Below are 27,258 nucleotides of genomic sequence, written 5' to 3' on the forward strand. Positions count from 1 at the left end.
TATTATTTAGCTCATTCACGTAAGAGACTAGACGTATAAGATTTCATGGGATTTAGCGATTAGGAGTGACAGATTGTTTGGTAAACGTATAGCATGTTCTATATGTTATAGTTATTTGAATGACTCTTACCATAATATGTTACGTTAACATACCAGGCACGTTCTCAGTTGGTTATTTATGCCTCATATAACGTACACTTATTCAGCCTGTTGTTCACTATTCTTTATTTATTTTAAATTGCCTTTCAAATGTCTATTTTGGGTGTTGGGTTTTATCAAATACATTTCCCCCAAAAATGCGACTTATACTCCAGTGCGACTTATGTTTTTTTCCTTCTTTATTATGCATTTTCGGCCGATGCGACTTATACTCCGGAGCGACTTATACTCCGAAAAATACGGTAGATAATATTAAAGTGTAGAACAGATGTGTCAGAATTGGAAGAAGAAATACATTTAGCCAGAAAGTGCAGTATTATTTCCAGCCTTTCGCAGGCCACGTTAAACGACGCAGCGGGCCGCCTCTTGAACTGACCAGGGGCCGTACTTATCAAGCTTCTTAGAATTACTCCTAAGAAGTCTGCTAAGAGTTGACTTAAGAGTAAATAAATTCTTCGCTGAAAGCTGCACTTAAAAGTTAGTTATCAAGCGTCTTACTCACACTTTCAGCGAAGTGTAGGACTGAATCTTAAGTGTCACACTCAGAGCTGAATTACGACATTACTATGTGCCGTAAACGGAATTTTAGGTGACGTCATTTCTGTGTCCATAGAAATGACCAATCACGTTGTCTAAGAATAAAAAAATATCTTGGAAATATTTAAGTGGACAATGGGAGTGTATATTTTGACAATAAACTACAAAATAATACAAAACAAACTAGTCCCCGCCGGCACTCACGCTACCGCTCCCTCTCTTCTATCGCCCACACACTCACTGACGTCACTCACCTCACGGCCACACACATACGCTACTGTCATAACATTTTCTTTCCAATTCATTAATTAGGCAACTAATTTGAAACTGGTGTGGGTGGCTCTATATATACTAGCCCACTGCAGACACATGCAGAAATCAACAAGGAATCGAAAAGTATTAAATCTGTGACAAAAATAATACCCGCTCTGTCTAAACGATACCGTTTGATCAGCTGCTCGTCATCAAAAAAACCCAAAACATTGTTCCGTTCCCTGAACGTTCGCGCACGTCTCTCTCGCCTCAGTGCCATCCCCTGCTGGCAACTCCTAACCACTTAAGACACCTCTGAAGGTCTCTTAAATATCGTGGAGAGTAGGAGTGATTCTTAGACTTAAGAACGTTGATAAAAAGCTTTTATTCTTAAGTTTGAGAGTAGGACTAAATTTCGCAAATTCTCAGGACTTAAGTGTAAAATGGCACTCTAAGAAGCTTGATAAGTACGGCCCCAGATCTGGCCCCAGGGCCTTGAGTTTGACGCTTATGATCTAAAGGTACCTGGAGGACGGAGATGGACACAGTGAAGGCAAAGTTAGTCACATGTTTTCTGTTTACTGTCCAGCCCCATATCAGTGTGTTTACTGTTAGCGGTTTAAACCTCCAGCATTAACATGCTCCTCTCTTCCATAGAATCCTTGATGTCTCGATTGAGTGGCAAAAAACAGCAAGACTTTTGTTTAAAAGAGCGTGTGTTGACTTATCTGCACTCACATCTCCTATGTCTAGGGATCAAACAGTGTTTCCTGGTATTTTGTGAATCACGGAGCAAGCACCGGAAAGAAACACAAATTAACTGAATGCACGCATGGATAGGAATCATGCGCATTTTAGACACTGTTCAACCTGACCTTGTAGTTTCCTGTGGCAAGCTTTGTTTGGAATATTTCTGTATCTCGCACCTGGGAGAAGTGGTGTAGCCCTGAGCATGGCTGGTGTTGCTTAGCTACAATAGCGGCTGAAATCAATACCATGGTGTGAGGCGCAAAATGACACACACTGGAATGTTCACAACATGTCAGGATGCTGTGTCATCTTTTATCTTCAGTTTAGCCTGCTGTAAATAAATAAATGATAAATGGGTTATACTTGTATAGCGCTTTTCTACCTTCAAGGTACTCAAAGCGCTTTGACAGTATTTCCACATTCACCCATTCACACACACATTCACACACTGATGGCGGGAGCTGCCATGCAAGGCGCTAACCAGCAGCCATCAGGAGCAAGGGTGAAGTGTCTTGCCCAAGGACACAACGGACGTGACTAGGATGGTAGAAGGTGGGGATTGAACCCCAGTAACCGTCCGATTGCTGGCACGGCCACTCTACCAACTTCGCCATGCGTCATATTTCTTCCAAGCGGCACAGATTAATTTAATTGGCCGTCTTTCTGGTTTTCCATTATAAAAAGTTGTAAAGGGTAGGGATGCACTAATCTGTATAGGCCGATTTACATGAAAAAGTATGTGAGCGGCCATTGCCGATTAATGCCTTTCAATGCCAATTACAAAAGCCGATCCACCCCAGGCTGACGTTTATTTATTCGGCTGACAGGCGGCTAGCGACGAACTATGTATGTCGATACCCCGTGTGAAGCTGTTCCGGTAAGTTAATAATAATTAGAGATGTCCGATAATGGCTTTTTTGCCGATATCCGATATTCCGATATTGTCCAACTCTTAATTACCGATTCTGACATCAACCGATACCGATATATACAGTCGTGGAATTAACACATTATTTATGCATAATTTTGTTGTGATGCCCCGCTGGATGCATTAAACAATGTAACAAGGTTTTCCAAAATAAATCAACTGAAGTTATGGAAAAAAATGCCAACATGGCACTGCCATATTTATTGTTGAAGTGCATTATTTTTTTTAACATGCCTCAAAACAGCAGCTTGGAATTTTGGACATGCTCTCCCTGAGAGAGCATGAGGAGGTTGAGGTGGGCGGGGTTGGGGGGGGGCGGGGTTGAGGCGGGGGGTAGCGGGGGGTGTATATTGTAGCGTCCCGAAAGAGTTAGTGCTGCAAGGGGTTCTGGGTATTTGTTCTGTTGTGTTACGGTGCGGATGTTGTCCCGAAATGTGTTTGTCATTCTTGTTTGGTGTGGGTTCACAGTGTGGTGCATATTTGTAACAGTGTTAAAGTTGTTTATACGGTCACCCTCAGTGTGACCTGTATGGCTTTTGACCAAGTATGCATGGCATTCACTTGTGTGTGTGTGTGTGAAAAGCCGTAGATATTATGTGACTGGGCCGGCACGCAAAGTCAGTGCCTTTAAGGTTTATTGGCGTTCGGTACTTCTCCCTACGTCCGTGTACACAGCGGCGTTTTAAAAAGTCATATATTTTACTTTTTTAAACCGATACCGATAATTTTGAAACCGATACTGATAATTTCCGTAATTACATTTTAAAGCATTTATCAGCCGATAATATCGGACTGCCGATATTATCGGACATCTCTAATAATAATCACTGCTAATAAAGCAATTCACGTACATTTTTACTATCTTAGTGATTATTATGACTTGGGTAAGCGCAAACATAAGCAGGCATGTTAATCGCCAAGCTAGGTTGAAAAAAACATAAGAAAAAAGTGCGTAGTAAAATTTAAGAAGTGTAGATGGAAGCGCGTTACAGCAGAAAGTAAGATAAGTGAGATATTAACAGGACATTAAAATACCAAAAGAGTGGAAAAACAAGTTGACTCAATATGCTTATTGTGTTTCATTGTATCCATTAAACCATAACCAATTGTGTTTAAAATCTGCCAAGTACCGTATGAAAATACCGTTTATACATCACAAAATGCCACAAATTCAGTCAGCCGTTTTGAATATTCCGCTCCGAATACCTTTGGCTATTTCCGGAGATTGACGTCACTGGAGGAACGCTTCTGCACTCTGACCATAGTATCATATCAGTCATACTGGAAATACGCAAAAATTAGACGGAAAATTGCTGTCTATCATTTACAATCCCTATACAAGACATAAACACATATGTTTTTTCTGTTTTTATGCATTCTGAGTTGTGAATAAATAACTAAATAAAAAGTCTGCTATCAATCATGCAGTCAATGGGGTGTCTCTATTTTGCCCACAAAACTCTCTAAATAACCATCTAAAACCCGTAAACAATACTCTATTTACATTTTGTTAGCTGAATATTAAACAAATATTAGTAATGTTATTACAAGTGCTAACGCAGACAAAGTATTTTTAGCAGTGATTACCGATAGCTAACTATAGTTTATGCTGCACTGCACTCAAGGAAAGACTTTAATGTAATCATAAAATTAAACTGATGATGGCATCAATTCAACATACATTGATGCAAACTGCCGTAAAACTGTAAAGGAGAAGAAGCGTATGCAGCAATGTCTTGTTTGCTGCTGGTTCTGCTCCGACTGCATCGCGTCCCTGCTTGTCAAAGTTATTCTAGATTTTAAATCATGCCTCTCTAATAGGAGGATTTTGTCATAAATCTAGAAGTTGTTCATTTGTGACATTGCATTTATACCTGGAGATGGAGACAAACACACTACAATAGAAGACAGTAGCAACTTTTTAAACCCTTCGTATGGATTAAAATGAAATGTTCATGAATTTATACCTGGAGATGGAGACAAACACACTACAACAGAAGACAGTGTCAGTAGCAACTTTTTAAACCCTTTGTATAGATTAAAATGAATCTGGACTGGACGATATGGACACCCTATCAGTTGTCAACACAGTGACAGCAGACATCGTAAAGTAAGCGATCGTTTTATTATGTTTGTAATTTGTATTTCTTGTTTAGCACCTAGCAATACTGCTACATGATGCTTAGTGTTTCACTAAAACTAGATCCTTGTAACAGAGCTTCTAAAACTTGTAACTCATCCTCCTAATCCATCCATTTTCTGACGCTTGTCCCTGTCGGGGTCGCGGGGAGTGCTGGAGCCTATCCCTAATATTCGGGATAAAAAATATAAGGTTCTGGACCACCATTTGTCCAAAAGTAGTCGTTATTGGCACCCACGAAGTCTGCGTGATTTGCATTGTTGGCGGTGAAGGGATCTGCAGTTACTACCTATACTTCACGCGATCACGTGACTGGCTAGCTCATTATCTCTCAAATGGCTCGGAAATATCAGTGACAGTGATACCACTTTGATCATATCTAGTTACTCGCAAACTTTGTATGTTTTTCGGTGTCATACATCAGATATATATGATAATAGCTTCAATATGGAAACAACTTGTTTTTCCCCTCTACTGGCACTTTAACAAGTAGATTAATAAGAATCTAGATACTAGGGCTGCAGCTAATAATTATTTTAGTAATCCATCCATCCATTTTCTACCGCTTGTCCCTTTTGGGGTCGCGGGGGGTGCTGAAGCCTATCTCAGCTGCATTCGGGCGGAAGGCTGGGTACACCCTGGACAAGTCGCCACCTCATCGCAGGGCCAACACAAATGATTAGTTTTTTTGATTGATTAATCGTATAGAACACACTTATATCCTCAATGTGTATTTTTTGGAAAACGTTGATTTTTTTTGCTTTCCATAACCTTCGTTCATTTAAAAAAAAAAAAAAATGCACATAATCAACATTGAAATTATACTTTTAAGACGTGTACATTGACAGAAATAAAATAACTATCTATTGGTCACCACCACACACGACCGCTCTCACATGGGCTCTAAAGCAGAAACTGTGTTCGGTCGCTTAAAGTTCCAGTTACTACATGCAGTCTGAATTTCAGCAGTTTTTATTAGTTGTAGAGGAACACACGGTAGAAAATGGATGGATGGATGGACACCGATGTTCCCTCTAATTTTTCATGTGTGTGAGCAAACGCACAAACACCCTGAGCATTCAGTGGAATACAGACGTGCACACTGTGGTCATACCAGCAGCACATTTGTCTCAAACCTGACATAACAATTTAAATGTCTTATTATTATAATCAAGTGACAGTAGTCAATTTCAAGAGATTATTTTCTAATATATGTGATTTGGCCCACTTAGATATTGTTTTTTTTAATCAGCTATGCACTATAATATTTTATGCCTGGGTGGGGGTCCTGCTTTGGAAAGATTGTGTACCCCTTTCAGAGATCACATTTAGTTCCCCTTAAAACATTCACATGTTGCATGAGATGAAGTGTTTATTAACTTTCTGTCTGTAAAATAAATATTTTTATTAGCAATTATGTAGTCCTGTAACATCATTTCATGATTAATATCCCAAAAATAACATTCTTAACAAATGACAGTAGAATAAGCACACTGAGTCATAGTAAAACGACCTGAAATTTACACTTCACGTGTAGTGTTGGAGTTGTCCAACTTTTTGTGTGGCCATAAACGCACCAGTGGCTAATTGCCATAGTGTATGTGTTGGTGCAGGTGAGAGAGAGCAAGCGGCTGCTGTTGATATAACAGATGACAAAGATTTGCTTTTGGCTTGTTTTTTTTCGGTAGACAACGACCAGTTTTGGTAGATAGAAGTATTTTACACATTGTTTTGGTGTGGTTAAGGCCGACAAACAATTTAGCTAAATAAAGGGACCAATGGAATTCCTGTCATCCTTTAAGTGTCTCCACAGACGTTACAATAATTTAAGTGTTGACAAACATTGTTTTTATCTGTTGTGGCCGCCTTTCGTCACCTGTTACTCACAGTTGCATTGCAAAATCATACAAAACAAACGTTTTGTTTAGAGTGGGATTTGATTTTTTGTGCGGCAGAGGACGCGTGAGCAGTGCGCAATTGCGCAGGTGCGCACCTTAGAGGGAACGTTGATGGACACTTATTAAACGATTAATTAAAGAAACAATATAATCTTCTATTTATTTATGTTTTGCTCATGTGTACAAACTCGGGAAATAATTCTCTAGACATAGGAGGATTATGAGGATTTAAAAGCGTAGTAGATAGTTGTTTTTTTTTAGTTATTGTTTACTATCTACTTTTTTTGCTCAAACACATGTATGTAATAAAATAGGAAAGTAGTTTAAATATTGTGTTTATTGTTACACTGTCAATAGTAATAATAAATACTGTACGTGAAAACTTTTACAGCCAATACATATTATCGGTATCAGCTGATCTCACTCATTGATGATCGGAATCGGCAGCATAAAACCCTGATCGAAACAGACCCAGCAAAGGGTACCAAAGTAATCTCTGTCCCTTTTTGTCATGGCAGGATAATGATAATATTAGGGTAGAATGTGGATTTGGTGCTGTGTTATGCACAGTTTTAGATTAAAAACACGTCTTACAGGTGCACTCATATGTGTTTTGCAGGTGCCCGCGTTCCGCCGCAGTGGAGAGAGCACCAGGATGCGGAAACTGTAGGCACCCGCCGTAGTATGGCCGCATCCCGTTCCTCGCGCGTCACAAGGTCATCAGTGGGGCTCAATGGATTGGATGAAAACTTTTGTGGCCGAACTCTCAGGAACCGCAGCATCGCCCAGCCGGAGGAAACCTTGGTGTCTCCGCTGCCCAGGGCCCGCTCGCCCAAGAAAAAGCAAGAGTCCAGGCAGGTGTCGAAGCAGGAGTCCAAGAGGGACGACAAGCAGGAGTCCAAGAGGGACGACAAGCAGAGCGACAAGCAGCAGTCCAAGAGGGACGACAAGCAGGAGTCCAAGAGGGACGACAAGCAGGAGTCCAAGAGAGACGACAAGCAGAGCGACAAGCAGCAGTCCAAGAGGGACGAAAAGCAGGAGTCCAAGAGGGACGACAAGCAGGAGTCCAAGAGGGACGACAAGCAGGAGTCCAAGAGGGACGACAAGCAGGAGTCCAAGAGGGACGACAAGCAGGAGTCCGAGCAGGAGTCCAAGAGGGACGACAAGCAGGAGTCCAAGAGGGACGACAAGCAGGAGTCCAAGAGGGACGACAAGCAGGAGTCCGAGCAGGAGTCCAAGAGGGACGACAAGCAGGAGTTCAAGAGGGACGACAAGCAGAGCGACAAGCAGCGGTCCAAGAGGGACGACAAGCAGGAGTCCAAGAGGGACGACAAGCAGGAGTCGAAGAGGGACGACAAGCAGAGCGACAAGCAGCAGTCCAAGAGGGACGACAAGCAGGAGTCCAAGAGGGACGACAAGCAGGAGTCCGAGCAGGAGTCCAAGAGGGACAGCGGGCAGGAGCCCAAGAGGGACGACGGGCAGGAGTCCAAGGGGGACGACAAGCAGAATGACAAGCAGGAGTCCAAGAGGGACGACAAGCAGGAGTCCAAGAGGGACGACAGGCAGGAGTCCAAGAGGGACGACAGGCAGGAGTCCAAGAGGGACGACAGGCAGGAGTCCAAGAAGGACGACAGGCAGGAGTCCAAGAAGGACGACAGGCAGGAGTCCAAGAGGGACGACAGGCAGGAGTCCAAGAAGGACGACAGGCAGGAGTCCAAGAGGGACGACAAGCAGAATGACAGGCAGGAGTCCAAGAGGGACGACAGGCAGGAGTCCAAGAGGGACGACAGGCAGGAGTCCAAGAGGGACGACAGGCAGGAGTCCAAGAAGGACGACAGGCAGGAGTCCAAGAGGGACGACAAGCAGAATGACAGGCAGGAGTCCAAGAGGGACGACAAGCAGAATGACAGGCAGGAGTCCAAGAGGGACGACAGGCAGGAGTCCAGGCAGGAGTCCAGGCGGGACGACAGGCAGGAGTCCAGGCGGGACGACAGGCAGGAGTCCAGGCGGGACGACAGGCAGGAGTCCAGGCGGGACGACAGGCAGGAGTCTAAGCATAAGACCAAGCAAGATGGTAAAGAGGACACTGACAATGACTCAAAGCAAGGCTCTCAGCTGCAGATGTCATTGCAGGGAATGTTAAATGACTCAAAGGACTCTAATTCTTCCACAGCGAGTGAGCAGCAACCGTCGGCCGGCTCCAGGAAAAGGAGCGGGTCTTGTCTGGAACAGGACAATAGCCTGGAGAAATCGGAACATTGCGACAAAGGGAAAGGGGTGCTGGATGCCTCTCCTTTAATCAAAAGGGCCAAGCGGTGTTCCCGCTCCGTAGAGTCTCAGGGACGCGATGAGGACGCGCAGAAGCCTGCGAGTCCCGGCTCTAATCCAGATCCTCACAAGGGCAACAGTTGTGACGACATTCCCGATCAAAACTCTAACTTGGCTCCCGCTTTTCCTGTCTTCGGTGAAGAGGAAGGAGAGCTGGCAGTGGAGAGGTCCAAAGAAGTCCGCCTCAAGTGTGACGAGGTGTCGCAGCACACCAATTCTCACAAAACTTCCAACGGGCTGGGCAACAATATAGCTGAGGAGACGTGTACGACTCCCACCTCTGCCACCAGCTGCCCCCCGCTGCTCAATGGTAGCCAGGGTAGGGCCCCCCCATCCCCTCAACCTACGGTGCCTTGTACGAGCTCTAGCCCTGTGCACATGGAGGTCGCTAGCTCAGAGGACTCATTTCCGCCGGTCCAGGCCAATCCAGTGGACCTCCTCCCAGAGCTGATTGTGGCCAAGGAACAGGAAGTGGAGGATGTGGAGGTAGATGTCGTGGGCGACCATATGTGTTTGGCAGGTGAGGAACAGGTGACGGAGAGCGCTTCCGACACCAACTGCTGCCTGCTCACGCCGGAGCCGGACGCCGCTGCCTCCTCGCCCTCCTCGGTCGCTGACGCAAACTGTTGTTCGACCTACAACAGCAACTCAGGAGAAACCACGCCTCCACTGGCGCCAACACCCCCTTTGCCACCCCATGACTCAGGGTGGCACTCGTCTGTGCCCAGCACACCACCGCCCTTCACGGAACTCTACGAACACAGATACACACTTCGTACTTCGCCCAGGAGGAACGCTACTGGCAACAAGGCGACCTCCTCCAAGGCCTGCTCTCCACCTCCACCAGACAATGGCCCCTTGAAGGAGGAGGCAGCTGGGGCTCTAAAGGACAACTGCCCCGTGGTGGAGGAACACGCTCCTTCAGACTCTGTTTGTACCCCGACGAAGGAGCTGGCCTGCACGGGTCCCAGAGACGAGACTTGTGGCGAAGACGGCGGTCCGGTGGAAGGCAAAGACGTCGACGCTGGCAAGGAAGCGACGTGCGGCCGCACAGCTGAGGAGGACGAGGAAGATGACGAGGAGGAGCCTGACGTGTACTACTTTGAATCCGACCACCTCGCTCTTAAACACAACAAAGAGTACGTGGCAGCTTTGAGGGGATTTTTTTCCCCTCCATAACCCCCCCCCTTTATAAACTCTCCCACTCTAGTAGCTTACTGCAATCTTTTCCACTGTCACTTTTATACTCAATTAATCCCGCAATGCGTTTGGTTTTATTGGGATTTGTGTCTGGTTAAATGTTTTCAGAAAACATAATCCTGTCAAACCTTTTGAATTTATACATGTGTTCCATGACATCCTTATAATAGCAACACAAGTGCACCGCCATAGATTTGAATATGCTGCAAAAGTTACCACAATTTAAAGAGAGATACAGTGGGGCAAAAAAGTATTTAGTCAGCCACCAATTGATTGTCAATGGGTGGCTGACTAAATACTTTTTTGCCCCACTGTATTTACCCACATGCGATTGCTTTTCAACCCCTCACCTAGAGAAGTAATGACAAACGGTATTAATTATAACCACGGTAAAACTCCTGATGGTCTCTATCACCATTGTTGAATTATAATTATCGAAAAACTGTGATTGATTACTAAACTTCGATAAACTCACGGACTGACTGGCACCAGTCCAACAAGATACATTAATGCCTTTCCCCGTTAATAAACAACATACCCCAATCTAAATGTATATAAACACATTACCATCTGAGCAACTAAGCCATTCAATTGTACACATTAAACCTACAAGCTGTGTTCTCTCTCTCTCTCTCTCTCTCTCTCTCTCTCTCTCTCTCTCTCTCTCTCTCTCTCTCGTTCAATACGGAGGTGTTTTTACAGTGCGTTCAAGGACCGCTGAACAGGGTAGGATCCAATGCCCGTCAGAAATAATAACAAAATATTTTATTATTTTCGCATTTTTTATTTAAATTCATTTTAAATTCCTGCAATACAAACCAATATTTACAACATAATCATATTGTTACATTCCTACCATCACCAATCTTTCAATGTCATTTTTTTTATACAACAATTCAAAGTGCTAAAACATTAAAAACCTTGCACATTATCATAACACAAGAACAACTAAAGGTTGGAATTTGATGGGTAAAATTATTAAAAAATGCTCAAACATAATAAATAGATAAGAGGAATATTTAACAAGTAAGAATAGAGTCAGATGTAAAATGTGAATAAAATACACAAGATCAAATATAACAGTGATGTTTTAAGGGTAGGCAGTGGCAAATTAAGTTTTTAACTGTGATAAGATGTAGACTTTCAGCAGACCTGCAGTTTTCAGGGAGTGTTACAAAAGGGATTGCTCTGACTCGGCAAACAAGGGATGTTTTAGAGTAGTCGACTAATCGATTTCGTCAGACTCCGGGCCTCTCAGAAAATTGTACACGCACGCTGCCTTGGCCCAGAGGTGTAACGCTGACCAGTTTGCTCGGGCTAGATAACTCTCTCACTGCTCTCCTCAGTACAGTGGAACCTTGATTTACAAACTTAATTGGTTCTTGCACATGGTGGGGACACTGAAAAGTTCTTACAGTGAAGCAGAGGTCCACATTAGATCAATTAAAACATGAATAATTGATTTCAGCCTCGACAAGTCTCGATTTTGGTAAAAAAAACTTTGAAGACACTATAATGTGTGTGTATATGTAGGGGTGACGTGGCTCGACCAGGTTTGATCCCCGCTTCCGCCATCCAAGTCACTGCCGTTGTGTCCTTAGGCAAGACACTTTAGCCACCAGTGCCACCCAAAATTTAAATGTAACTAGATAATTTCACTATGTAAAGCGCTTTGAGTCACTAGAGAAAAGCACTATATAAGTGTAAATGTAGTTCACACTTCACTTGTGTGTGTGTGAGTGTATACCGTATATGTATACGTGTGTGTGTGTGTAAGCGCACATTATGTGCGTATGCAGGGTTTACCCCAGCTTTTGATCTACATGTGGTGGTGGGGCGTGGTCAATGTGATGTCATCACATCATTTGCATAATTTTTGATGCATACACTTGGCGTGCGTCTTGCTTATGCTTGATCAAAGCTTTTCAGTGGCCACATTTTCTCCGCATCACCAGTCAACGGTGCTTAAATAATATAGGCTATATATACATTCATACGATATATTACTTTAATTTGTTTCCACATAAAAAAAATCCAACTTTTTAAGTGTGGCGGCTTCAATGTAGCCGTGGCGCCGCGCCACGATCAGAATAAGTGTGTGTATGTATATATACTAGGGATGGCCGATAATATCGGCCGATATTATCGGCCGATAAATGCGTTAAAATGTAATATCGGAAATTATCGGTATCGTTTTTTTTATTATCTGTATCGTTTTTTATTTTTTATTTTTTATTTATTTTTTATTTTTTATTAAATCAACATAAAAAACACAAGATACACTTACAATTAGTGCACCAACCCAAAAAACCTCCCTCCCCCCATTTCTTTCTGTTATCAATATTCTGGTTCCTACATTATATATCAATATATATCAATACAGTCTGCAAGGGATACAGTCCGTAAGCACACATGATTGTGCGTGCTGCTGCTCCACTAATAGTACTAACCTTTAACAGTTAATTTTACTCATTTTCATTAATTACTAGTTTCTATGTAACTGTTTTTATATTGTTTTACTTTCTTTTTTATTCAAGAAAATGTTTTTAATTTAGTTATGTTATTTTTTTAATTTTTTTAAAAAGTACCTTATCTTCACCATACATGGTTGTCCAAATTAGGCATAATAATTTGTTAATTCCACGACTGCATATATCGGTTGATATCGGTATCGGTTGATATCGGTATCGGTAATTAAAGAGTTGGACAATATCGGAATATCGGATATCGGCAAAAAGCCATTATCGGACATCCCTAATATACACTGTATATATGTGTGTGTGTGTGTATATATATATACCGGTGTATATACAGGTATATATATATATATATATATATATATATATATATATGTATGTATATATATATATATATATATATATATATATATATATATATATATATATATATATATATATATATATACATATATTCGTAAATCGAAAAAGACCCAAATAGAGGCGTTTGTAAATCGAGGTTCAACTGTGATGAAACTTCCAGAGGTTCACATAGGGCAACATTGTTAGGACGGAGCCTACGTCGCTATCAACTTGGGCAACACGTATGTAATACATCACATAGTACAGACTAGTAAATGCATTTTTGTTGGCGGAAATGTCACGTGTTACATCATCAAACATTTTCAACAGTCAAAGCATGATTGTAACAAATTACATTTTGTTTGATTAATACGCCAAAATGATCCAAACACGGAAGTGCAGTTCCACCAATTTGAATGCATGCCAGAAACATGGCATGATACAGGCCCCAGCGGGGCGATATGAGGACCTCACTAAACTATCCAATCTCTACCCTTCTTCTTCTTTTGTGTAACGTCAGATGTCCAACTGGGTGTCGTGTAGCCATACCCGCATCTCTGGTCCTAGGTGGGAGAGGCTGGCTTCCGAGGGCGGTCCATATAAGGGGCAGATGTTGATTATATAATATATAATATATAATCAACAACAATCTCTACCTTTTTTATTTGTTTACATAAGTGTTTTATCTTTTTCTTTGAGGCGAAAAAAAAGTCACAAATAAGTTCTGTTAATTTAAGGGAATCTCAATTAGCTGCACTCTTAAAAAAACCTAAATGTTTTGCCCTTGCCAACTGATTGTCGAATGTGGGCATAATCTCAGGAATCATATTGGACTATGAAAATCCTTAGTTGTTGACAGCCCTAGTTTTTATTAGCTGTTATTGTTTACCTTGAAATTAAATTAGGAAATACATGAAACATTTGTTTGCAATGAATCTACATAATATACACTGAAATATATATATTTTTCCCAATGTTTGCATTTATTAAAATGCACCTGTATCACATTCTACATCTTGTTTCATCAAAGAGGTTTACAGTCAACATCCAACCTCCACTTTTACTCTGATAATCTGCTCACTAACACTCTTCAACTGTGAGCTCAATAGCTGACTTCTTCTTACTAATTAAGATTAGTTGACTCTTTTTTTTTCGAGTGTTTGTGTTTTTGGCGAGGAGTTTGTGACGTTCAGTCAGGCTCTGTTAACGTCACCTCGGCTGATTCATGTTGAGGAGAAGGAAGGGCAGACAGCTTTAGGGTCAGTGAAACCTGATCAGCTCAGGTCTCTTTGTCACCACCACTGGTGAATGTTTCAAGCTCACTGCTGTAGACTTTCACCTCGCTTACTGCAAGGTAATTGGATCAAGTTCTTGTGCGCTGTTTAGATCAATACAGTAAGAAGTCATTCAAAACAAGCCTGACGCTGCCTTTTAGGCTCGTTGAATGTGAAGATGTGACATTTGTCCGTTACATTCGCACGACGCTTACGCTGGACAGGGAGCGCGTCCTCACAAGGCCAATCGTACTGTGCTTGAGCCCACTTCACCCCAAAAGTACAGCACTTTTGGCAATATGATCCGCGCTCAAGTTCCGATGAATTGGGTGCAATGTTTCTATTATTATTTACACACCAATATATATAGGATAGATGGATATATACTGTATATTGGTACCTCAAGAGGCTGTGATATAGATTTTAATCCATATTGCCCATCCCGTGCAGCAAGTATTCAGAGCTATTTAAAAAAAATAAAAATGTGACAAGCGGCAAATCTAGCAACTTTTTTTTGGTCTTATTGAAGACCGACATGAAAGTATGTATGTATTGCTTAACAAGCACGGACTGCAGCTGTGGGCCCCTCACCCAACTATAGGCACTCAGAGGCTCCCTTGTTTGTGACTTAAAAACAAAGACGCGACAGAAGAACATTTATTTATAAACATGTTTGTTTTGCTGTTGTTTTTTTTCCCAGTAATTTTTTGTCGCCCCCACAGCGATCTTGACAATTATACAAATCAGGCGATAACATTTTCTTAAAATAATCCTAAAGTCAAAACCCACGCTTGTTTTCCCGCAACTACATTTGTAGGCGTAACAAACACATGCCATTTCCTTATGTAAGTTGTTAATGACGACTGCCGCCTTTCACAAAATTAATATTTAGACTGACAACAAAATAAGATAATATTAATGTAAAATTACCTGTAGTATAGGGATAAGTAAATGGACCAAAGTGAGTGTAGGCCAGCAGTGTAAGAATGGTGGAGCTTGAGTATGCCCTCAGAAGGATACATGAAAAGCGTTTTGAGGGTTAAACGGTTGACTGAGGGCTGGTAGGTTGGGTTGTATCCCCCCCAACCCCCTGAATAAATTGTGTCGTGCGCATTGATTTTCATTCATGTCCAGTTAAGGGAGATCGATCTGCTCTCTTCATCGAGCGTCCTTTGCTGCACTGATGTTCTTCCGGGTCAATCGGCGCCACACTCCTCTCAACTTGCGTACTATACAGTGTGTTTGACATGTTCAGAGTAGGCCATTTTGAAAACATGTGTTTTTTTCTTGCTTCCTTGCTCCTCCCTGGCATGTGTCAGTTACCAGAGGTTGCTGCAGACCATAGGCGTCCTCGAGGCCCAGCGCACGCAGGCCATCCTGGACCTGGAGACCTTGGCACGTCACCAAAGAGAGGCTCTGACTGACCCCATCAGCTTTGTAGAGCAGCTGCAGAAACGGGTAAACAATTGTTTCTCACACTCCAGCGCCAATAACACATAATCAGGCTGTACAGTGCATGCCAAAGCCCTGTGGGCACTAGTAATGCTTGTGCATTTTAGGCTGCGTTGTTGATAAAAAGGCACATCAAATGGAGAAAGTAGCAATGGTTAGTAAAAGAAAATTGGAGAGACAATCACTTAAACAAATGAGCTTTGTAGCGGTCTCTAAAAAACAGACTTTCAGTGAATGAATAAATAAATACATGTGATCAAATGCATTTCGGTAGTTTTTGACCTGCTGCACTTGTACTCTATGTGGAGTTCAATGTGTGTACTGTGCTGGTGAAAATGTACTTGTAGGCGAAAATGTTGCAAAATAAAGAATACAGATCTGTCTAAATAGAAATTTCACTAAGAAATTATATTAATGTATTTGTTGTTTCTTGAAAATGAATCTGGCAGTAATTTTCCATATTATTAATTCGTTTTTGAGTAGATAACCTCCTCTTAATGTGACATCATCCACAGAACTGGAGCCCATTTCCCTGCATACACACAGTGTGGATAAAGGTTTAAAAACTATTATTTTGATTAGGGCTGTGAATCTTTGGGTGTCCCACGATTCGATTCATTATCGATTCTTGGGGTCACGATTCGATTCAAAATCGATTTTTTTTCAATTCACACGATTCTCGATTCAAAAACAATTTTTTCCCGATTCAAAAGGATTCTCTATTCATGGAATACATAGATTTCAGCAGGATCTACCCCAGTCTGCTGACATGCAAGCAGAGTAGTAGATTTTTGTAAAAACCTTTTATAATTGTAAAGGACAATGTTTTATCAACTGATTGCAATAATATAAATTTGGTTTAACTATTAAATGAACCAGAAATATGACTTATTTTATCTTTGTGAAAATATTGGACACAGTGTGTTGTCAAGCTTATGAAATGCGATGCAAATGTAAGCCACTGTGACACAATTGTTCTTTTTTAAATTTTTTTATAAATGTCTAATGATAATGTCAATGAGGGATTTTTAGTCACTGCTATGTTAAAATTGTAACTAATATTGATACTGTTGTTGATAATCATTTTTGTTTCACTACTTATGGTTTGTTCTGTGTCGTGTTTGTGTCTCCTCTCAACTGCTCTGTTTATTGCAGTGTTGCTGGGTCGGGTTTGGTTTTGGAATTGGATTGCATTGTTATGGTATTGCTGTGTATTGTTTTGTTGGATTGATTAATTAAAAAAAAAAAAAAATATGAGCAAAAAAATGTATATAAAGAATAACCATTTTTGCCATTTGCTTCTTCTTAGATACCATAGCCTGTGTTTTTCCTTATACTCTTTTGGCATTTACTCAAGCATCTTGAGGAAAACATCAGCAGAAGAGGACGCAAAATAAAATACTAGCGGCTTACCTAATTTTTCTCTTGTTTTAGATCGCCGTGTCTGCTCGTCTTTCTCAGTTTTTCCACAGGTTCTGACCCAGTCTTTCTTCCCTCGAGGGTCACATTTGGCTTTAGTCTTTAATTCTTTTTTTGCGACCAAAACCCCTTTTTTTCTAAGTCCACATCATTTAAATGATTGTTACAAATTACACTTCTCTTGCTTGGTCTGTCCAATTAGCTTGAGTAGAGAGGTCTATACTTTCCTCAGAGTCCTTTTTTAGTTATTTTGGAGCGAAAAGTGGGCGTTCCAAAATGTGCTGAAACTCATTAGAAAACAACCCTAAAATCTCTACTGTGTCTATTTTGGGGGTAATTTTACGAGAATGTTTAGGTCCAGAATTATGAAACAAGTGCTAATGTTGTCAGCATTAGAGATGCTCTTTAAGTACCTGTTGCGTTTGGTGGTCCTCAGGTGAATCTGGGCTTGCCGTGTCCCCAACGAGTGGTTCAGCTCCCAGACGTTGCGTGGGAACAGTACACCTCTGGTCTGGGGGATTTTCCACGGGAGTTCTGTGACAAAAAGCGTAAAACCAGGCGGCTGAAGCTTATTTTTGACAAAGGTATGTGTCGGGTTATTTACACACAATTAAGTGCAACCATTTCTCTTGTAGTCTTAATTTGTATTTTCCCCCACTGGTCTCCTCCACTCTTTAGGTTTGCCCGACCGACCAAGAAGTCCCATTGAGCCCAAGAAGGAGTACGACTCCTCCGACATGTACTCCTCACTGCCCACTAGTGACGGCCCAGAGAACGGCAGTCAGACGCAGGTACACCTCTCAAATGACCAAATTAGTTGCTTTAACACACACAAAGAAAGGCTCTTTGTCTCTCAGGAGTTGTTTTTCCGCGTACTTTGCATCAAGTCACATTAGTCAGCATCTCGCCTTGCCAAAAAAACAAGCAGTTAGAATGCACAAATTGCGGTGTCCTTATCGTTATGCCCTGGTTGTTGCTGCTATCTCACAGATAATTAGAGGGAGGATCTGTCACCCAAACAAGTCTGACACATTCAACCAGCTTTGGACTGTGGAGGAGCAGGTATTCAACACCTTGAAAACACTTCACTGTCTAGCACCTTTTTCTTTTCTGTTCATCACCGCATTTTCTGTGTAGAAAAAACTGGAGCAGCTCCTGCTGAAGTTTCCGCCAGAAGAAGTGGAGTCCAAAAGGTGGCAGAAGATTGCGGATGACTTGGGCAATCGAACGGCGAAACAGGTGACAAAGGACTTGTTGCTTTCAGCTAGGAGTGTGCATTTATTTTTCAGTCTGCAAAATAAAAATGCAGAAATGTAAAAGTAGTTAAGGGGGCACTTCGACACATTTTGCTAAAACTAACCTAATTTAGAGTTAATACACGGTGGAAGAGGGGTTAGTGCGTCTGCCTCACAATACGAAGGTCCTGGGTTCGATCCTGCGCTCGGGATCTTTCTGTGTGGCGTGTGCATGTCCTCCCCGTGACTGCGTGGGTTCCCTCCGGGTACTCCGGCTTCCTCCCACTTCCAAATACGTGCACCTGGGGATAGGTTGATTGGCAACACTAAATTGGCCCTGGTGTGTGAATGTTGTCTATTTGTGTTGGCCCTGCGATGAAGTGGCGACTTGTCCAGGGTGTACCCCGCCTTCCGCCCGATTGTAGCTGAGATAGGCTCCAGCGCCCCCCGCGACCCCGAAGGGAATAAGCGGTAGAAAATGGATGGATGGATGGACATACTAACGTATTAAACGAAACAACGACATCTTAGTTTTGTTTTATAGAAGACCAAGCTAACTGGTGCATACCTGTATACTGTATCTCATTAATAATGACTTCATTTTATTTTTAGACTATGCAGAAGGCTATTACAAATTAAGCAGTTTTTGGCCCTTGGCTGCACTGTGCATACAACTTAAATTTTTTATTTGATGGATTTTAGGACGATTATGGCAAAAATAATAATCACGATAATTTGGATTCATATTGTAATCACAATTTAAAACACGATTAGTCATTCATTTGAAAACATTTATTTATTTATTACGTGTTATTGTACTACCATAACTCAATTTTAAACGTAGTTTGAAGAACAAATAAAAGAATAAAAAGTAACAACCATGCTGACATCCTAAACTTCTAGTAGACGTGGTCTTGTTTTCACTTATTCGCTCCTCATCAGTTTCAACGTCACAAGCTCCGGAATTTGCTTGCATGTTTCATGGCCCATTAATAATTTTTTTCCAATTTATAATATTTTTATGATCTTGTTAAGCCATAATCAAAATTAACATTTGGTTAATTGTCCATCCCTAATGGATTTGATGTTAAATGTTGTAGTTTCTGACTTGTAAATGTTGAATACTTATGTAAAACAAACCCAAAGTGTCAAATCATAAGGTTCATGCATTTTGGCATGAGCTTGCATGCAGTTTTGGAAGACACCAAACACTGTGATTTGGAGTATTTTTTTAACACGGGGTTTTCCCTAAACTGCCAAAATACCTGTGGTGGTGGGGGCGTGGTTATGACATCTTCGAGTAATTTTCATAATTTGCTATATGATTTTTTTAAAAAGGCTCAAACATTTATATATACACATTTAAAACAAATATGTTATGAATTAATATTAACATATATATATATACATATATACATACATATATATATATATATATATTTTTTTTTAAAAGTTTTTTTTTAAATGTTGCCATATTTTCAATTGTTGCTGCTTTTTGTACAATGTACTTTGTTGAGATTGTTTCAAGTGTTTCCAGACTTTTATTGACTTTAAAAAAAAAAAGAGGAATTAGCAACAAATCTACCATCTTCTTCTGGTGTTATTATAAAATGTAATCGTGTTAAGAGACTCTTAACTTCTGTCCCTCGATGTCCCTGACGAAAGAGGCTGCAAAGAGTGAGGAAGTGTGTCGGGGGAAGCGCAGACTCACAAGACATGAGTTTTTGCATGAGCGGTAAAACCTGTTGGAATTGTGCTGTTTGTTATCATAAGATTGCGAATAAAAGTTAAAAATAGCGTCGCACTTTTATTTATTCTGGGGGCTACGTTACATTTCATTACTTCAATTTGTTTTCAAGTAAAAAAAAACAAAACTTATTTTCAAGGTGTGGCGGTAATAAAAATGCCGTGGCGGCTAGCCACATTCAATTACATTAAAGGGAAACTCTGGTGGGCCACTTGTGACGTCAAAGATTGATGAACATGCCTTTTCGGACATTTTTAGTACATCAGCAGGCCTTCTTCCCCTCTTTGCTGAGCGAAGGCTGCTGCTGGAGCTTCCGTATATTGCTTCTCTTTTCATGCCCTACCGCCTGCTCAGTGTCTATAAAATAGATGTTACTGTGTTTATTTGCCCATGACATGCAGTGCCATAAATGCTGATAAAACAGTTTTTTTGTGTAGACCTGTCTCAATTTAAGGGTGTGCCTAGTATTGTGACCGTGTGAATCTATATAGCATGTATTATGTGTTTGTCTTCAAGATACAGTATATATTTATCAGTGTACAATTTCAAAATTCATCAATTCTGATATTTTTGGAGAGGGTTGGCCGTGGACTGTTTCCATAGCAATCTGGGAATCCCTCCACAAACAAATCGCTTTTTTTTTTTCATCATGTTTTCCTTTCTTTGTGGCGGTCAAAAGTCAAGGTTTTGTAGTTCACTCAATTGACTTGTTTGTTGGTCATCTTATGGCAACAAACAAACTGCGGGTCATGGCGCCTGTGTGATTCACACGTGCGAGCTCCTTCTCTGTCCTTCTGTTGACAACACCACAGGTTGCCAGCAGGGTGCAGAAGTACTTCATCAAATTGACAAAAGCTGGAATTCCCGTACCTGGAAGAACGCCCAACCTATGCATGTACACTAAAAAGGTGCCCAGAAGTCAACTCGCAACAATCTAGTGTGTTGAATATGATGCTAATTAATGGATGCTCCTGTCTTGCTCCTTAGGCTTCCAGCAAGAGGCAACACCACCTCAACAAGCACCTCTACCGACCCTCCACTTTCCTCACCTCCTACGAGCCCCCGGTTTACATGGACGACGAGGACGAGCGCTCTGTGTATTACAGCAGCATGCAGGACGCGTCTGCTGATGACTCGGTCTGTCGGCTTTTTCTTCTTATTTGGCCGCGTTTGTCCTCACAAATAGAGCAAAAACTAAATAAAGTGCTCTAATAAGGAAAAATGCAGGGACACATCAACTAAAGCTGTGTTCCCAGGAGCATGAGCATGGACACAACATTGTGGAGTGACTACAGGTCAGTCTATTGGACCTCTAAGATCCACATAAGACAAGACCATGTTTGATACTATGCAGGAAACTTGTCACAATACACAGTAAGACTAAATTACCGCTAACAAAAATAGTTTACATCCCTCGCTGGGTGCTGCTGCTTTGATTAGCAACTTAGTTCAAATTGGTGTAGAAGTTATCTTTTTAATGCATGCAATTAACTGCACTAGTCACTATGACTTAACATTTGGCGAATGCAGGCAGCTTTACAATACTTAGGATCTAAATTTGCAAAGCAATTAAGCAGACATACAGGAGTTTAAAACATTCTGGCCACAGACGCTTCTTTGTGACATTTGTTTACAGCTTAATTGAATGCTAACGTGGGTGGTTCCAACTATTTTTGGCGGGATATATATTTTCAATCCCTCAATGCTAACTCTGGGAAATTACACTTTGACTGTCGTTGGCATTGACAATGGGATTGCTTGTTTGCATCTCAACAGTTGATTTTCTCTCTGCAATAGGGCGAAACCATCCTTGTCCAGGCACACCCTCCTGGTTTCAGAGTATAAATATTTGGGGTTTTTGAAGCAGCCACTAGACTAGATCTGACTAATCTAAGTCTAAGACTACATCTGACCAATCTAAGTCTATGAGCATGAACTGATGAAGCCTATTTGGATGAGAGGCATAACATCTTTTAAGACAAACCAAACAGTCCAGTTGCAATTGATTGAATGCCCTGAGGTTACAAGGACCTGGATGAATGAGAATATCCATAGACATACAAATACCAGGGTTTCGCTTATGTGTAATTGATCGTGGCAAAATGAAAGCTGCCACACCTCTGAAAATGGGGATATTTTAACGTAAAAACAAATTCAAGTAATATATTGTATAAATGGATGTATATATAACCTATTATTTACGCAATATTGACTAGAAATGCACCTGACACTGATCTTCTCTGGAAGTGAACGAGAAGTGGACTTGGCCTGGATGCGGGGCTTCCGCATGATGATTTGATGACCTGTCTGAGGCTGAATCCTTTTTTGACTGCAAAATGAGCGATTTTGAAATAAAAAAAACACTCCCAGAGCATTTTTAAAACTTTCATTACGTTGTTCTGTGTTAAAATCTTTATATATTTTATCTGTTATTGGAGACTGTACTCATGTTTAGAGAGTAGCTGAAAATTAGCTTCCCTACTTGAAAGACCAGCAGCCGCCACTGGTACACAGACTTTGTTACATTGTTCAGTAATAATTATAAAAATAAAGCAAAACGACGTAATGTAAGAAAAGTATATGTTAATACTAATTACTAATAACTAGACAGGGTTGTACGGTGTACCGGTACTAATAAAGTACCGTGGAACTATCCATCCATCCATTTTCTACCGCTTGTCCCTCACGGGGTCGCGAGGGTGCTGGAGCCTATCCCAGCTGCACTCGGGCGGAAGGCGGGGTACAGCCTGGACAAGTGGACACCTCATCACAGGGCCAACACAAATAGACAGACAACATTCACACGCTAGGGCCAATTTTAGCGTTGCCAATCAACCTATCAATGAATTCAAAACAGCACTATACTGCCTTTGAAAAATACCGGTACCTTTTTTTCATCCGCATGCTGCCGTGTGGCAATATAGATACGTAGACGCGCACACAGCGGCTTGTTGCCAATTATTTGCGCAGTCAAAACCGCCCACTTCGCCTAAACTGCTTGTAAAACGACTGAATTTTGTCACAAATTTGTGTTTTATTTTTAATAATGTGTACTGCTACATGTCTTAGCTGTGTACCGTATTTTTTGGACTATAAGTCGCAGTTTTTTTCATAGTTTGGCCGGGGGTGCGACTTATACTCAGGAGCATATGTTTAATGTTTTGTAAGATTTTCTGTTCAAATGAAGCCAGTAATGACATTTGTTTGTGGTGCCCTTTATTTTAAAAAGTATCGAAATACATTTTGGTAGTGGTACCAAAATATTGGTATAACTAAGGATGTAAAGGTATTGTCGATACCGCGGTATTGCAGTTTCAGAGTCTTCACAATAATGCCGTGAAGTGTGACAGTATCAAACAAAGACTTGGGAGTGTAGTTTTTTCTGGCGCGTTAGCGTCGGCTCGGTCTGAAAATAAACTCCCAAAATCATTTGCGCAGCGCGGGACAACCGTGGAACGTCGTAAGCAGGAACTGAAGGCTCGTAGTAGATGAGAGGAATTGTTGACATTTCCTGAAATACATATCAAAATCCGCCCATAACTGTTTGAGTTATGTTGCTAACCAACACACAAACAAGCCCTGTCAACATATTTGGCGAAGGTAAGAAAGTCTGCCTTCTGTATTGCAACACGCACCAATTTCGTCTCGAGCGTTTCCAAGGCGACACAGCCAGCTGGTCACGATGCAGCGCACAGGAAAATCACAAAAAAAAAAAGTACATCGCGAGAAATACGAGTGAACTGAAAAGCTACTTGATAAATCCTTAATCCATCCATCCTACGTCGATGTCACGAGGTGGGGACTTAGACAAGTCGCCACCATATAAACTGTCACCCAGAAAAGATGAAGCCAGTGGAGCTAAGCATTTGTTTGTGAGGTATTGACATGATTAAAAGTTACATTTTGGGTTAACTTTTCTAAGAAACATAATTTTCCAAACTGAAATAAAAACATGTCCTCTGCAGAGGACACTGCTTCTCATAAAGTAAAAGTTGAAAGACAGTAAAGTGAACATTATTGTTTTATATTTGTTACACTGGATGTTTACATTGTCAGTTTAAAGACAACCGTAAGTGTTTTTGTTTTTTTTAAATATTGGAAATAGATGTTCTTGTACAATTATTTGCATTTAAAAATACATGTTTGTAGTAATAAATATGATTACAACTTTTGAACATTATATTTGTGTTCAATTACTGTAAGTGTTGATTCTAAACATTCCTGCTACTTCATTTTACACACTAACATTTTCAAATCTTTATTTGTTTTGAACATATACTGCAGTAATATCGTACTGTGGCCTTAATACCGTGATAATATCGTACCATGAGATTTTGATGCCGTCACATCCCTACCAATAAAACAGATTTGTTTTTAAATGTATGTATAACTTTTTTTAGCCTGTTAAAAAAATATATATATACACCATCGACAATTATGCAAGATATATAATGATGTGAGTATATTGGCAAGCTGGGGGAAACCCTTAATGCTATACAATACTTAAATACATTACTAAAAAAAAAGGAAAACCTATAATGAATAAAAGGAACAGTATCAATAACAATAATATCAATAATAGTAGTTCAATGTTTTTGATCCAAAAATTCATTCTTTAGAAAAAACTTTTTGCAAAAAAATAACATTTTAATTAAAAAAGCAATGAATTGATTTTCAACATATTGTTTTTGTATGTGGAGGGTCTCAATGACTAGGTTTGTCTTGGGCACCCAAATGACTAATTACGCCCCTGGTTGTTCACTCCAAACTTCATCCTTCTGTCGAGGTTGAGTGCATGACCAGCAGTTCTCTGCCAAAATACTAGGGGCAACCACAACCCTCGACAGCAATTTAGCCCGTTACTTCCTTTGTGGCAAGCGAACAATGGCAATTAAAGAGAGCTGTAAAAGTGTTATTGCGGTTGTATACCCGAAGGAAATATTGTACGAAAAGCTGATCAATCTCAACCTATACGGTTCATGTTGCTGTGATGTGAAGTTACATTTACTTGAAACTGATAGACTCCAGCACCCTCGCGACCCCGAGAGGGACAAGTGGTAGAAAATGGATGTATGGATGAATGGATGCTGCACAACGAGGTTTGGAGGGGGAGGCGCCAGCTGGTGTAGTGTACAAAGTCACCTCAAGGTTTTATGATTTGAGGTACAAAGTGAGGCGTTTATTTGATTGTGCACCCAGCGACTAATTGAGACTAATTCCATCTGTTACGTAGGCGTGACAGCTGTTTAGCATCAAAGCTAACTTTTTATTAGATTGTACAGTTTGAAGCAAACTTTTAAGTCATCTGTCCGCAATGTGACAAGATGTAACTCTGAGCGCCTCCAAACACCTTTTGCATTCAATGCAAACATTCTGCCGTGAATCATTGTTCTTTCATCTCCTCTAGAAAAATTATTGTTGTTTTTAAACCTCATGTCTTTAACGGCCCCACTCGAAAGCGCGATCGATGCTTTTGCTGGATATAAAAGTCACACCTTCACATTTATTGCAGCGTTGACATCTCTGCTGTCGCCGTAGCAACAGGAGGCGGCGGGACGGTTGGGGCACATCCAATAATGAGCCCTGTAGGACGCGTACGGCTTTACAATTTGGGTGCACTTATGGACGTCTGAAAAATTGAAGGAAACTTCAACATTTTTAACGAGCCTGTCTGTCCTCTCATAGTTGAATTGTGTTGGCAGGATGAAGATGGCGTCCCAGCAGAGCTGAGAAACCTGCCCGAGTACAAAGAACTGTTGGAGCTGAAGCGGATGAAGAAGCGGAAGATCCAGGAGATCCACGAAGATAAAGCTGCGGTGCGACACGCTGGCTTCAAGGTGCTTGCATGGCGTGTGATGCATACTGATGACCTCACAAATGTGTCACTGACGTGTGTATTTACAGTGTGACATGTGCGGCATGGAGCCTATCCAAGGAGTGCGATGGCACTGTCGGGATTGTCCACAGGACAACTCCGTGGATTTCTGCTCCAACTGCTCTGACTGGTGAGAGGATAATCATCTTTACTTTTTACTCCAACACATTCGTCTTGCAAAGAAAACATTGATTGACACCGTCAAATGAAATCTTGTTTACTATCGTGGTGGTTAGTTTGCATCCTCGTCGCCACCTGCAGGAGTGGAGTGAAGCAGTAACGACACTGCCAGACAAAAGTGATTGTTTGTACTCTGCTGACTGCCCGTAGAGGAGAGTCGTTAGTACACTTCACTGCACAGACAAGTTGGGACATGTCAGTTGTAGTCCTCGGACAAGATCCCCCTCTGACTGATACTGTTCTCCTTCTTTGCTGGTTAGTAAGGCTGGGTAAAATAATCGTAACTTGATGGGCATCTTTTAAATATATGAAAATATCGATTCAGTATATAATACCATACCATACCAACTTTATTTATAAAGCCTTTTAACAACAACAACCACAGTTGAAGAACAAAGGGCTGTACACCACAAAGAAATAGAGGCAAAGGACAGACTAAAAAATAACATTTAAAACAGAAGTAAAATACACATTGAAAAAGCAAATACAAATTATCCTAAGAACAATTTGTTAGATAAAAAGCAGTTAAAAACAGTTAAAAAAGTTAAAAACAGTTTAAAGCTCATGCTGGGTTAAAAGCCAGTGAATAAAAATGGGTTTTAAGACGGGTCTTAAAAGTAGCCAAAGAAGGGGTCTGTCTCACATGGAGAGGGAGATGGTTCCAGAGTTTGGGACCCGCAACAGAGAAGGCCCTGTCCCCTCGAAGCTTGCACTTTGATTTGGGTACCTCCAGGATCAGCTGACCTGAGCGACCGGTAGGGATGATGTTTGATAAGGAATTATCGAGTTCGAGCCTATTATCGAATCCTCTTATGGAACCGATTCCTTATCGATTCTCTTATCGAGTCCAGATAGGCTGTTGTATATGGAAAAAAACACACGATTGATTGATTGATTGATTGACAATATTTGGTTTAACAAAAGCTCACTTTTATTATATGATAAAAAAAATAAAATCTAATAAATAAATAAATATTGACTGTTACCCACCTAAAAAAATAAAATAAAATAAAATAAATAAATATTGACTGTTGTTACCCAAAGAATATTAAGTGGGATTTTTCA

General features: G+C 40.9%; 1 protein-coding gene across 4 annotated transcripts in view; it reads left to right on the plus strand.

The window, feature by feature from the left end:
- Positions 1-27,258, plus strand: part of zzz3 (zinc finger, ZZ-type containing 3) — a 45,772-nt gene that overhangs the window by 7,294 nt on the left and 11,220 nt on the right. For 3 of the 4 annotated variants that reach the window (XM_062023285.1, XM_062023286.1, XM_062023287.1), the window contains exons 2-11: positions 7,284-10,131; positions 15,605-15,743; positions 17,593-17,740; positions 17,835-17,947; positions 18,147-18,218; positions 18,294-18,395; positions 20,951-21,046; positions 21,126-21,275; positions 25,841-25,975; positions 26,043-26,143. In XM_062023285.1, the coding sequence (XP_061879269.1) occupies positions 7,349-10,131; positions 15,605-15,743; positions 17,593-17,740; positions 17,835-17,947; positions 18,147-18,218; positions 18,294-18,395; positions 20,951-21,046; positions 21,126-21,275; positions 25,841-25,975; positions 26,043-26,143 (3,839 nt within the window). In that variant the 5' untranslated portion in view covers positions 7,284-7,348. The remainder of the gene's footprint in view (positions 1-7,283; positions 10,132-15,604; positions 15,744-17,592; positions 17,741-17,834; positions 17,948-18,146; positions 18,219-18,293; positions 18,396-20,950; positions 21,047-21,125; positions 21,276-25,840; positions 25,976-26,042; positions 26,144-27,258) is intronic. The other variant, XM_062023288.1, reaches the window with a different exon arrangement.

The sequence above is a fragment of the Entelurus aequoreus genome, linkage group LG16, assembly GCF_033978785.1.
Source record: "Entelurus aequoreus isolate RoL-2023_Sb linkage group LG16, RoL_Eaeq_v1.1, whole genome shotgun sequence".
NCBI classification, from domain to species: Eukaryota; Metazoa; Chordata; class Actinopteri; order Syngnathiformes; family Syngnathidae; genus Entelurus; species Entelurus aequoreus.